This window comes from Marmota marmota, unplaced genomic scaffold (assembly GCF_001458135.2).
Source record: "Marmota marmota marmota unplaced genomic scaffold, marMar, whole genome shotgun sequence".
Lineage (NCBI taxonomy): Eukaryota > Metazoa > Chordata > Mammalia > Rodentia > Sciuridae > Marmota > Marmota marmota.
This window is the reverse complement of record NW_026000229.1, coordinates 17,976,835-17,990,251: the sequence shown is the minus strand read 5'-3', so window position 1 is coordinate 17,990,251 and position 13,417 is coordinate 17,976,835. Positions and strand designations below refer to the sequence as shown.

General features: G+C 33.1%; 1 protein-coding gene across 1 annotated transcript in view; it reads left to right on the top strand.

Annotated features, from left to right (window-relative positions):
* The window catches only part of Lactb (lactamase beta), a 20,491-nt gene extending 7,491 nt beyond the window's left edge, over nt 1-13,000 (top strand). The window contains exons 6-8 of the mRNA XM_048793218.1: nt 816-981; nt 9,202-9,258; nt 12,226-13,000. Coding sequence (XP_048649175.1) covers nt 816-981; nt 9,202-9,258; nt 12,226-12,751 — 749 coding nt within the window. The 3' untranslated portion in view covers nt 12,752-13,000. The remainder of the gene's footprint in view (nt 1-815; nt 982-9,201; nt 9,259-12,225) is intronic.
* Nucleotides 13,001-13,417: the final 417 nt, after the last annotated feature.

Genomic DNA, 13,417 nt, shown 5'->3' with positions numbered 1-13,417 from the left:
AGATGTGTATAAGAGACAGGGGCTGGGGTTGTGGCTCAGCGGTAGAGCACTAGCCTAGCATGTTCAGGGTGCTGGATTCTATCCTCAGCGCCACAGAAAAATAAAATAAAGGTATTGTATCCAACTGCAACTAAAACAAAATCATTATAAAAAAAGGTGTGGGGTCGGGGGCTGGGCATGTAGCTCTGTGACAAAGTGCTCCCCAATTCAATCCCCAGTACTGGGAAAAAAAAATAAGGTTTCTACCCATTTTTATATGGATAATAAAATTTTAAGTTTCCAGAATACAAAGTAGTATAAAATTACATATATGAAATTATATATATGTACGTGTATAATGTTTTTAAAATTCTACATATATAATGTATATTTAAATATGTATTTGAAATAGTTTTTATGCCTACATATATTTTATTAAAATGAGAACTTACACATCTATTTATCTATTGTTTACGATACCAGATGAATTGAGAACAAGAATAGTTGACTCAAGAAATCAAATTTGCTTTTTTTCCCCTTCCTATTTGGTTGTCAGTTTGAATGATTTTTTTGTTTTGCATTTGTTTATTTCATTATCAGATAAAGGAACAGATTCATTGAAATTTAGATACATATACCGATCATCATTTTATTCTTGCATTATAGTGAGATGCAATAAGCGGGGCTATACAAAATTAACTGAATTTGTTGATATGCTAAAGTAAAATATTACAATTTTAAAGGTATGCCTATTTTCAGTGGGAAAATATTTTACATATTTTTTAATAATAATTAAGTATTTTCTGTTTTTTCCCCTCTTGCAATGATGTCTCAAGGTAGTCAGTTTTTGTACTCAACTTTTGGCTATACCCTACTGGCAGCCATAGTAGAAAGAGCTTCAGGATATAAATATTTGGACTATATGCAGAAAATATTCCATGACTTGGATATGCTGACAACTGTGCAGGAAGAAAATGAGCCAGTGATTTACAATAGAGCAAGGTAAACAAATACCTTCTGGTGTGTCTAGCTATATATTGCATTTTAACATTGTGTTACCAATTAAAAGTCAAATTTTCCTTGTTTCCATTCCAAAATCAATTTGCCACATTTTGGGAGCTTTTCTGCATGTCTATTTTCCATTTATACAGTGAAGAAAATAAAACATGTTTGTAAAGTGCCCCAAGACACTTAGATAAAATATAGCAATAATAATGTAAGCGCATGAATAATTAAACCAAAATTTCACCCATCATGTGCATTTGTAATTTGCTCTTTTAATCACCCCTTTTCTTATGTTTATCTAATGATTTGTTTGTTTTCCTTTTATTATGTTTTGTTTTAACATTTATTTTGAGATAATTTTGTACATACAGAAAAATTGAAAGAATAGTACAAAGAATTCACATATACATACCCTTCACCCAGTTTCCCCATATGTTATCATTTTACCACATTTGCATTATCTATCTGTGGTTTTTTTTTTTTTTTTGTTGACCACTTGGAATAAGTTGCAGACATGGCATGTCGTTACCTATAAATATTTAAATGTGTGTTTCTTGAGAACAAGGGAATTCAAGAAATTGATTTAGACTTTTTGCCAATTGTTCTACTAGTGTTCTTTATAGTGAAAAAGAAAAGTTTTTATTTCTGGTCAGGGATCAATACAGAATCCCACATTGCATCTAGTTGTCATGTCTTTCAGAAGTCACATGATGTTGGTTTATCCCATTATTGGTGATTGTGTTTTAATGACTTTGTTGAGGTAGTGCCTGTCACATTTCTCCCTTGTGAAGTTGCTGGGTTTTCCTTTGTTCAGTTAACAAGTATATTTTGAGGAGATACTATGTAAAATTCCTAGTTCTCATCAAACTTTCTACTTATTTTAACACCCATTCATGATTAATGTCTGGATCAGTTATGACAATAATGGTTGCCAGTGGTGACTTTCTAATTCCATTATCATCCCAATATTTGTTAGTTAGCATTACCTTGTGGGAAAGTACTTCCCTTCTTATTTATTTATTCATTTATGAACTTATTTATTCATACCAATATGCTCTCGTGGATTAATAGTCAATGAGTTGTAATCTGTCACTGATATTATTTAATATCTAGCTTTTGAAATATTAAGTATATAAAATAGTAACAAAACTATTTGTAAGGGTAAATAATTATTAGGTTGTTCATATGTATATATTTTTAATCAGGAGTTTTATGTTTGAGTTTGTATGTGTTTATAAATGACCATGTTAAAATGCTCTTCTGATTTGGATTATGTAGATCCTTGCTACCTGCCATTAGTGAGAGTAATTACACTTTTAGTGTACTATAAAAATAGTAAGTGCTACCTAACTAAAATAATGGAACATTTTAAATATATTTAGGTTTAAAGTCCTTTTTTTTTATAATTAGACATCCTTAGGCACCTTTTAATTATAAGGATTAAGATCTAAAATGTTTAAGCCATAGTTCCTCCAAGTTTTATTTTACATCTTTTAAATATAAAATATCAAGTTGGAATTACTTATGTAAATTTGAAATTTAAAATCCTAGGCAAATTGCTTAGCAGGTTTTAATGTAATTTATGGAGAAACTTCATAACACTGACTTTGATGTATTAACTGGAATCCTTAAGAAGGAAAAATGTTACTTTTTGGGGTAATTTCATATTTGACCATTTACCATTATGACAGAAAAGGGTTTGGTCAGAGCTGTTTAGCCTTTAATATTTTAAAATTTAGCTTATGCTTTGTTTTATGAAGTTTTCTATAATTTAGGGTTTTAACTAATTTATGTTATATAAAGTAACTAAACACAACTTATGAAAGTGCTAAAAAATTTTAGTATTCTGTTGAGAACTGGCACACTTCAAAACCATTCATAAAAATATTTGAATTTTTAAATTATTTAATTATAAAAAAGTTTATATTAGAGGAAAAATTTGAAGCACCTCAGAAAATTTAAAAAGTTAAATTGAACATAGTGTTAGCAAATTCAATAAAGATTTATTTTTACCTTTTAAAGTTATTTGAAGTTTTATTATTAGAGGAAAAATATTTGAAATACAAAACTTGGTAACTTTCTAAAAAATTAGAATGAATGAAAGGACAATTATATCAAATGTTAGGAAAATGTAAATCAAAAGTTTATAAAATGACTGGTTGGATTATCTCATGGTTATTTATAGTTAGAATTAGCCAAGGTGCTAAGCACTATGTTCTTTACTGATTTTTTTTTTTTTCTTTTCACTCCTTTTTCAAACTGTATGATAGTTTGCAAACTAGACCTTATGGCCAGTATGAGTTGGAAAATCAGTTTAGTGGGTTGGTATCAGTATATCTGTCTTTCATAAAACAAAGTAGAATAGAAAATAATTATAAAATGTGTTGCATGTATCAAGGGTAGATATAAACTTTTAGGGCGAAGACTGCTGCTATAGGAAAAAGTCACTAAAATACAATGGCTTGAAGAAAATAAAAGTTTAACACTCTCATGCATCATTCCTGAGGTGAGAGTTCAGATTGGCAAATAGAGCTGCTCTACACAACCTTTTAAGAACCCAGATGCTAGGCTGGGTGCAGTGACACACGCCTGTAATCCCAGCAGCTCTGGAGGCTGAGTCAGAAAGATCACATGTTCAAAGCCAGTCTCAGCAACTTAGTGAAGTGCTAAGCAACTTAGTGAGACCCTGTCTCTAAATAAAATATTTTAAAAGGGCTGGGATGTGGTTCAGTACATCCCTGGATTCAATCCCCAGTTCCAAAAAAAAAAAAAAAAAACCATGCACTTCCATCTTACAGCTTTCATACAGATGGTGGTGTCCCCATCTGTATAATACAAGCTAGATCCCAGATCCCTAGAAAAAGCAAGAGAGTGAAGAAGCAGTGTACTTAATGCCTGAGCATCCAGACTTGGCATGTGCCACCCTTCATCTCTGTTCACCTTCTGTTGGCAGAAAGTTAACCTAATGGTCAAACTTAGTGACAGCTGTAATTCTATTACTAAGGATGAAAAGAAGAATCAATGTTGTAAATAACCAGCCATCTGTGCGACTGTATTATTCTATAAAACTTCTGTTTCAGATAGGTGACACATTCATGTGCATGTGTGTTCATTTAGTCAGAATGAGACATGTACTCCTTATTGTGGGTTAAGGTTAAAAAAAAAAAAGTTTGAAAGTCCTTCAGTAAAATATATCAAACTAAAATTTTATCTTAATTATTACTAGTAACTTCTAAAAGAGGCATTGGCAGAAAATTTTGAGACTGATTACTAATATGCGTTTTACTGTTGTGATGTTTTCTGTTATCTGTTACAAAGATTGCACATTTAATAAATCAACTATTAATTTTACTTAGCATATTCCATTAGTATATGCTTTCCAAGTGGCTTAATGGTACTTTCTAAAGAAGCAGAAAAAATGGCAGCATTTTTTGGAGTCAATCTCCACATTTGTTTTGTTCAATCTTCTGTTGTATTTAGCAAAATTATCGTTTTAAATGAACAGTTTAAATATGGATTAAATGTGCATTTCAAATCAGTCTATGATCTGAAGGAGATTTGAGAAACCCAGAAGGGAAACCCAGGTTAGTAACAAGCAGTGAATTTAAATTTTTTTTTTTTTTTTTTAAGTTCGGTGGTTCTTGACCACTTCAGACTCTGCGTCTGTGTTTAAAATAGTGCCACCTGATTACTATTTTTAGGTCTAGCATTATATTCTTCTGGAAAACAAAAGAAAAAGGGACAAATACCAGAGGTTGTCAGTTGAATCTAAAAAAGATTCTCTATTAAAGATGGTGTAGCTGCATGAAGTTATGTTGATTTACACCTAAAGATTTGAAAATGAGTGTCTAGGTCTTTATGGCAGGACATTGTGTGTCCTAATTAAGCCTCATTCTAAATTGAAATAAGGCTGTATGAATCTACAGACTGCAGAACAGCTGTCATTTGCTATTTCCTGATGAGTAACTTGCAAAAATCAAAATATGGCCTATGATGGTGAATTAATGTCATTTTAGCTCTTAATCCTTGAAAAAAGGCAGTGGCTTTCCATTTCTGGTGAGGAAGATTCCTGTCAGCTCTGAGGCTGATTTGTTTGTTTTTTGGATTTTTGATGGGACCTAGTAGTTCTAAAGTGGTAGTTGATTCATTTTAGTTAAATGTGCTTGTGAAATAAAATAGGTCACTAAAAAAAGAAAGAAATGTTTCCTAAAAAAATGTTCTATCTATTTGCTATGTTTTTATCTTATTAGATACAGTATCAATTTTGGTCTCTAAAACTCTCTGATTCTTTTTTTGTAATAGTTATTTTTAAGGAGTTTAAAAGATAATATCTTTTAGGAGGAGTTTTTTGGTACATATCTGAAAAAATACCCAAGGAGGGGGAACCCTTAAAGTAAAATATAGTAACTGCAATATGTTTCTATTCACTTGTTTTATTGTACCATTTTGTACGAAATGAAATGTTTGCAGTTTTTTTTTTTGTTTGTTTGTTTTTGTTTGTTTGTTTTTTTGGTCTACTGACTTCTTAGGCATAGAGTTAATTGTTTCTCCAAAGTAAATATCTTCTTTATCAATTCTCTTTATGTATATGTGTATGTTTAAAATAGTGCCACCTGATGTCCATTACCTGTTTAAAGTATTTTCCCAGAATCTTACATTGTTTAAGTGTCTAGGGCCAGAATTTTAACTGTAGCCACAGGCCACACTTACCTGTAAGGTAGGTGAGGGAATTTACTTTTATCTGGGTACATTATTGGCCTATATAAAATTAAGGCTTCTTTAAATGGAAGAGTTGGACCATAGATTCTATATAGGCACTATACAGAATCTATACCTATATTGATTTGTATAGCAAATATATTCTGTATAGGCAAATTAAATAGATGATAAGCAAACATCCCCAAGGGAGTAGAGTAAATGTTCTTGCCACTGAAAGATACTCAGTTAATTGATAGGGAACTTCTTAGTCAATACCTTAGCTTATTAACCTTGTAGAATATTTTCTGTGTTTGGCACAATGCTTGCAACAAAAATCTCTAATTTTGTGCTAGAGATATAGCTTAATGATAGTCCTTGTCTGGTATGCACAAGAGCCTGGGTTTGATCCCCAGTACTGCAAAAAAAAAAAAAAAAAAAATCTCTGGTTTTATAATTTGATGGACTAAAACCAAATAAATGAGTGTTTTCTGAAGTGTTTGCTGCATTTTAAAAGTTTATTTTAAAAGATAAATGGAAGATTTATCTTCTATTAAGTTATCCTTATTTTCTATTTATTTTCTGGTGTCTTCCAGAATTAAGCATTATTCCTTCTCAGGCTCCTTTTGTTCCTTTTGCTGACAGATTCTTCACTAGTAGGTTCAATTTAATTATTAATGTTAAATGTTAAAATGGAATTGGTTTTTGTAATGTGCATTTATGTTGTGAGGTTTTTAGTTTTTTTGTGGTACTAGGGGATGAACCCAGGGCCTTGTGTATGCTAGACAAGTACTCTCCCACTAAATTATTCCTAGACCCTTATAATACACTTTTTTTTTAAATTTTTTTTTTAGTTATATGTGGGCACAGTATTTTTATTTTATTTTATTTTTTTTATGTGGTGCTGAGGATCAAACCCAGGATCGAACCCAGGGTGCTGAGGATCGAACGCGTGAGAGGCGAGCGCTCTACCGCTGAGCCCCAGCCCCAGCCCTTATAATACACATTTTAAACTCTTACTTTTTTATTGTTAATAAGAAATTTAAAAACCATTTTAAATTTCTAAGTTTGTAGATGTAGATTTCTGTGGTTATATAATATACTTATGCAAAATCTGGAAATTCCTAAATAAGTAGGAAGAGGCTTTTTGTCATTTGACATCACTCAATCAGTTATTTATTTATAAAGATGTCCCTGAAACTTACCCAAGAATTTTGAGTAATTTTAAGCCAAAATTCCCTAGGAATTTGAAATAGTAATGTTTGTCATTCATCTGAACAAAATTATTTTCATGAAAAATTACTAATTTATTTTCTGTCAAAGGAACCAAGAGATTGAAGTCTATATCTAGTATATAGTCTAGAATTCTCTGTATTTTTATATTTTAAGAAGGAATGACTGAGGAGTCCTCATTTCAACCTTAATATAAGTGGTTTGAAACGTTTTACTTTTAAAAATAAATTACAGAAAATTGATTTTTAGCCAAAATATTGGTATTTCTGGTTTATAGGCTTTGAGTTCACTCTAAGAAATATATATCTCAGTGAGAAAATATTTAATTTTACTCTTGACTGGCATTATAAGTGTAATCAGAGTTTAGGCTGAAAGTAATAAGAGCCTAAAACATGTGAATGACCATAGGAATTGAAAAAAAGGGAGAAAGGTAAAAGGATTTAACATCTTATTTGAAAAGAAGAAATATGACAAAAAGGTTTGCAAGAGATTTTCATTTCAGACGTGTGAATTTTGAGAAGTCCACCTATCCAATCAGTGGTTCTCAAAGAGCATATTGAGATTCTTTGTGGACTTTTTTTTTTTTTTTAATAGACACATACCCGTGGCCATCCCTTTCCTAACTGCCAGTCCTACTTCACCCAGTTTATAATGTGAACTTTTAGGGAACATAGAAGAATCTTGAAAGAAGAAGGAGTCATTTTTCAAACTTTATATGCCTACAACCCTTCCAAAGTTATACATTTTGAAGGAAGCGTATAATTTTGGGAAGGAGAAGCCCCATAGGTGGCACGGATAAACATCATTCCTACCATTCTCCCAAACCAAATTGGGGAATTATTAATATTAGTAGACTATCCAGCTGTCAATTTGGAGCAGAGGTTGTGGTACAGATGCAGATTTGTAGTTTTCTCTGCAGAAAAGAAGACCTTGTATAATTGGACAAACTGGTTACTGAAAGGGCAGAGAATCTTAGGGTACAGAGCACCCAGAGGGCAGAATGAACTGGGAGTTATGCTAGGAAGTATGGGTCAGTGGTGCTACAGGGGATAAGTTAAATGAGGACTGAAAAAAGGAATGAGAAGATGCGTGATAATCCGTTAGACAGCTGTTTATCAGTTATAATTTTAAGGGGTTGAAGAATGAATAGAGAGGATGCATATATGGAAAGAACAGGTATGGACTATTTCATGTTATTCAGCAGTAAAGGAAGAGAGAGAAAACTGGCAGCTGGAAGCTGTGGGAAGATATTTTTCTTCCTTGGAGGAAACTTAGGCATTTTGTGATCAAAAGTGAAAGAGTCAAAAGTTCTTGGCGTGGCACAGAAAGGCCTTTTTGATCTGTCCTTTGTCCCATGTCTGCTCCTCCAGCATTACCTCTTTTCACTTATCCTCAAAAGTTTCCTGCCTCAGCCAAACTGAACCACCATGCTCTTGGTGATGCTCATGCTTATTAGTGCTTAGGATTCCCCAGATTCATCTTTGAGTCATTTCACAACCTATTACTCAGAAAACCAGCAGAATGGACTTCATCTAGGCATTAGAATGCACAATTTATAAACCTGCAAACCAGCAGAATGGACTTCATCTGGGAGTTAGAAATGCACAATTTGTAAACCTGCTGAAGCAGAATCTGCATTGTAACAAAATTTCCAAGATGACTCATAGGGCTTTGAAATTTAAAAATTGTCCAGCAAGCCTGTTAGCCCCTAGAGCTCAGCCACTCTGTATGCTTTTACTTATCTCTCCTGTGCATTGCCAGGTGTCATTAAGTATCTGGCCAATGACAATGTTTTGATTTTATCAAAATGCATAATGAGCACTGACTATATGACAGGTACTGTTCAAGGTAGGAAAATCACCAATGAACATGGTAGATAAGTTTCTACCCTTATGAAACTTACCTAACATGGGAAGAGATAGACAAATGTGTTAAGAAGTAAGAATTTCAGATATTGATATAAAAAAATAACATGGGCTGGGTACGGTATTGCATGCTATAATCCCAGCAACTCGGTGAGGTTGAGGTAGGAGGATTACAAGTTCAACATCAGCTTCCACAACTTAGAAAGTACTCATATCAAAAAATAAAAAGGGCTGGGGATATATCTTAGTGGTATACACCCCTGGTTTCAATCTCCAGTACCAAAAATAAATGGGGCGATGGAATATAAACTTAATAGGCAGAGTATATAGGGGATCTATTTAAAATACATTAGTTTTAGGCCATGCCTGTTGAGACAAGAATGCTGAGGAGAGCTAGCTTGCCTTTTTTTTTTTTCAAATACAGAAATAAATCTGGCATAAAAGAACAAGGCAAGGTGTTATCGGTGATGAGATCAAAGAGGTAAGCAGATGCTAAATCATGTTAGGCAATGAGTTTCAATGCTATAGACCCACTGCCCCTTAATTTAACAAATATTTCACAATACTACTTCAATATCCTGCAATGAAAGTCATAGCTAATATAATTCACACAAGTGCTTGTTCCGCACTATAAAGAATAAATAGAATGAGTGTGATTTATAATAAATAATAAATATTTTCAGTATGTTAAAGTTTACTCATAGCAACATTATAGAACATAATAAAGTTACATGAAATTTAATACATAAAAGTGTTGTGAATGTGAACTGCAATGCAGACTGATAAAGATGAAATTATTGGTGTTTCAATTTGTGTCCTTGGTGACCAACTCTGGGTAAAGTTTTGAGTAAAACAGTCTTTGATTTTCACAGTAGTTACATTAAAGAAAAATTCATGGTAGAATAAAAGTGCAAAAAGTACTTTGTGTTTAAATATAACAAGAAGAAGTTTCTAGGCTCAGCTAGTTATAAATATATTCTTTACTTACAGAATCTCCGATGGGATAGTTGAAGGTCTTGCAGGATATGCAAGAACACATCGTATTTATTTATTTATTTATTTAAGGTGGACAAAATATCTTTATTTTATTTTTATGTGGTGCTGAGAATCGAACCCAGTGCCTCATGCATGCTAGGTGAGCGTGCTACCACTTGAGCCACAACCCCAGCCCGAACACATCATTTTTTGTGTGGGTCTTCTCCATACATCACAGGACATTTAGGATCTTGCAGCTCTATCCACTAACTGCCATTAAGAGCTCTCTAGTAATTGTAACAAGCTAAAATAATGTCTCCAAAAAATTCTCTTAGGAACTTGGTACTACTGTTGAGGATCACTGAGTGGGTTATGTGCCATGGTAAGAAGTTTGGATTTTATTCCTAATGCATTGTAACTACTGCAGGGTTTCAAATGAATGAGAGAAAGGTGAGGGGAGTATAATCTCTAGCTTCTGACTGGACAATGGACTTCAAGTAGAGAAAATAACCTAAGAAATATAACTAATAGGACAAGATTTTAGAGGCAAAACAAGGCAATCAAAGATTCAGGTAAAGAATTACTTTTAAAAACAATAGGAAAATGTCTTAAGTGACTGGAAAGTAGAAAGAATGGATAGTGATATAAATAGTTAGAGATGACGGTAAGAACTTCTGGATTACTTTGGATGGTTCCAGTCTTATCAGTAAAAAAAAACTATATGGTGATCTGCTGACTGGGACCAAAGTTAGGGTAGAGGATTGTGAGTGGAAGAATGGGAATAGGTTATATGAAGTATATACCCAGGGAATAACCAGGAAAATAATGAAAAAGGATTTAATAACAGCAGTGAAGTCCCTTAGCAAAAGTATAAAATTATGTCCATTATTGTTTTATGGATTTTTATATAGCCTCTCTTGGCAGATGGGTAACAAAGAAGGGCATATTTAGTTTTTTTAGGATTGGTAGATTGGTGCGATGCAAGGTTAGAAGAATGAGGAACCCAAAGGTGCAAGTGATACCATAGCTAAAATAATTAAAATGGCTGATGGTATAGTGCAGGCTAGAACAGAAAAGGCAGGTAAAATCAGTAGGGACTAAAACACATGAGAAAATAGGGAAGAAGCAAGGGAAATAGATGGAGGTTCACTTGAAGAGCTGGATTGGAAGTCATAGAAGAAGATATTTCTGAATTCGAGATGTTAGAAGTAAAACAGTTCAAAGTGATAGTGAGATTCAAGCTGAATGTGCTCATGAATAGTAGAGCTAAAATGAAGTTGCATACCATTAGAAGTGAGGCAGTCAGCAAACTCAAAATCTAAGAAAGGATCCTCATGTGTAAAGTTTAATTTTTTGTTCAGTTATTTTGTGATTTCATTTTACTTGCCTAATATTTATGGTACAGTTTCCTCACACTGTAATATAAACCTAATAAGGTCAGATGCTTTGTCTCTTAATTCTTTATTCCAGCATCAAAATATTACCTGGCACATAGTAAATAAGTGCTTCTGTCAATAATTGTTAAATGCATGAATAAATAACAACTACCATTTCTTTATTAAGCCCCTTCCAGAAATATGCAAAGTACCTTAGACACATATTCCAAACTCTACAAAGCAGGTTTTTTAAACCCCCTTTTTCAAAGGACGCTGAAGCAGAAAGGTAGCATAGAATAGGAATGGCAGATTGCCTGGGTTTGAATCCAACTTTGCCGTTTACAAGCTATGTGACTTTGTCATCAGTGAAATAGTAATTTATAACAGAATGTACCTTCTAACACTGTTGTAAGAATAAATTAGTTCATATTTATATACTTGTTAGAACAATGACTAGCATATAGTAAGAACTATATGAATATCTGTTAATCAAATAAAATAAACATGGCTAGTAAGGGTGAGAGTTGAGATTCAGACCAATGTTTGCTAACTCTAGTCTTTCCCACTACACCAAGAAATTACCATGTCACATTGTTATACATGATATTTCTGGGTATTTTTATTCAGGAAATCTGTTCATTCAAATAGCAACCTTAATTCCACACATCCCAATGTTCATACTTTTACTAATGAAATTCACTTGTGTCACATCATTCAACATTAAGCCCAAGAACTAGGAATATCTACCAAACGGTAAGTATTGCTCCATGTGCTTAGGGAAAATGTATTCTGCAATATTAATCAGTATATTTTTGCAAGAATTAAAAGCCTAACATACTTAGCATGGGCAAACCAAACCAATTTAAAAAAACCCACTTTCTGTGCTTTAATTTACAAGGTAATTAGATTACCATACCCAGTTATCTGTGTGTCATTAGTATCTGAATCACACTAAAAATTAGTGGTTAGTTTGTAGCTTAATATACAATCACTACATTGAAATACAATCTGTCTCAATGAATTTTCTTATTCATTATCCTGTGTAAAGTCAATAATAGATTATTAAATTTTTAATGACCCTTCTTATTTCATTTTAGATTTTATGTTTACAATAAAAAGAGACGTCTTATCAACACACCTTACGTGGATAATTCCTATAAGTGGGCTGGTGGTGGATTTCTGTCTACAGTGGGTGACCTTCTGAAATTTGGGAATGCAATGCTGTATGGTTACCAAGTCGGGCTGTTTAAGAACTCAAATGAAAATCTTTTACCTGGATATCTCAAACCAGAAACAATGGTTATGATTTGGACACCAGTCCCTAACACAGAAATGTCTTGGGATAAAGAGGGTAAATATGCAATGGCATGGGGTGTTGTAGAAAAAAAACAAACACATGGTTCTTGTAGGAAGCAACGGCATTATGCTTCACATACTGGAGGTGCAGTGGGTGCCAGTAGTGTCCTGCTAGTCCTTCCTGAAGAACTGGATACAGAAGTTATAAATAACAAAGTCCCCCCAAGGGGAATAATTGTTTCTATCATATGTAACATGCAGTCTGTTGGCCTCAATAGCACTGCTTTAAAGATTGCCCTGGAATTTGATAAAGACAGATCAGAGTGATACCATAACATCACAGGTGCAAAATAACCTGTTCTTTTTTTTAATCATTAAAATTCCAAAATATGAGATTTTTATGAATAAATTTGTAATAGACTTCAATGGAATGCAGAAAATTATGTACTTGTAATTGCTTAATTTTGTAACTGTCTTTTATTATAGAATTTGTTCTTTATACTCAGGGAAGTAACTATAGTTTCTACTTTTTGAAAAAAGTGTTGACTGTTGAAATAAAATATTCTGATAAAAAGATGTACTTTTTGAATGTGTAATGAGGAAATCTCATTCAGCAGGAGCTTCTGTGTATTGACCTTTTAATATGACAGCTGAAACAAGATTATGAGAAATTGTATATTAGTTATCTATTACAGCTTAAAAGAGCAAACATTTATCATCTCACAGTTTCTGAGGCTCAGGAATTGAGAAGTAATATTGTTGGGTGGGTCTTTTGCAGTCTCCAACAATGTTGCAGACAAGGTATTGTAGTTTTCTCAAGGGTTCTCTGACACTAGAGGAAATGCTTCCATGAGTCACTCCTATGGCTGATAAGTGAGATAAGGTCTCACTTAGGTTTGTCACCACAAGGACCTCTCTGTAGGGCTGTTGGAGAATCTTAATGTCATGGCAGTTGGCTTCCGCCTAGCAAATGACAGAACACACATGAGCAAA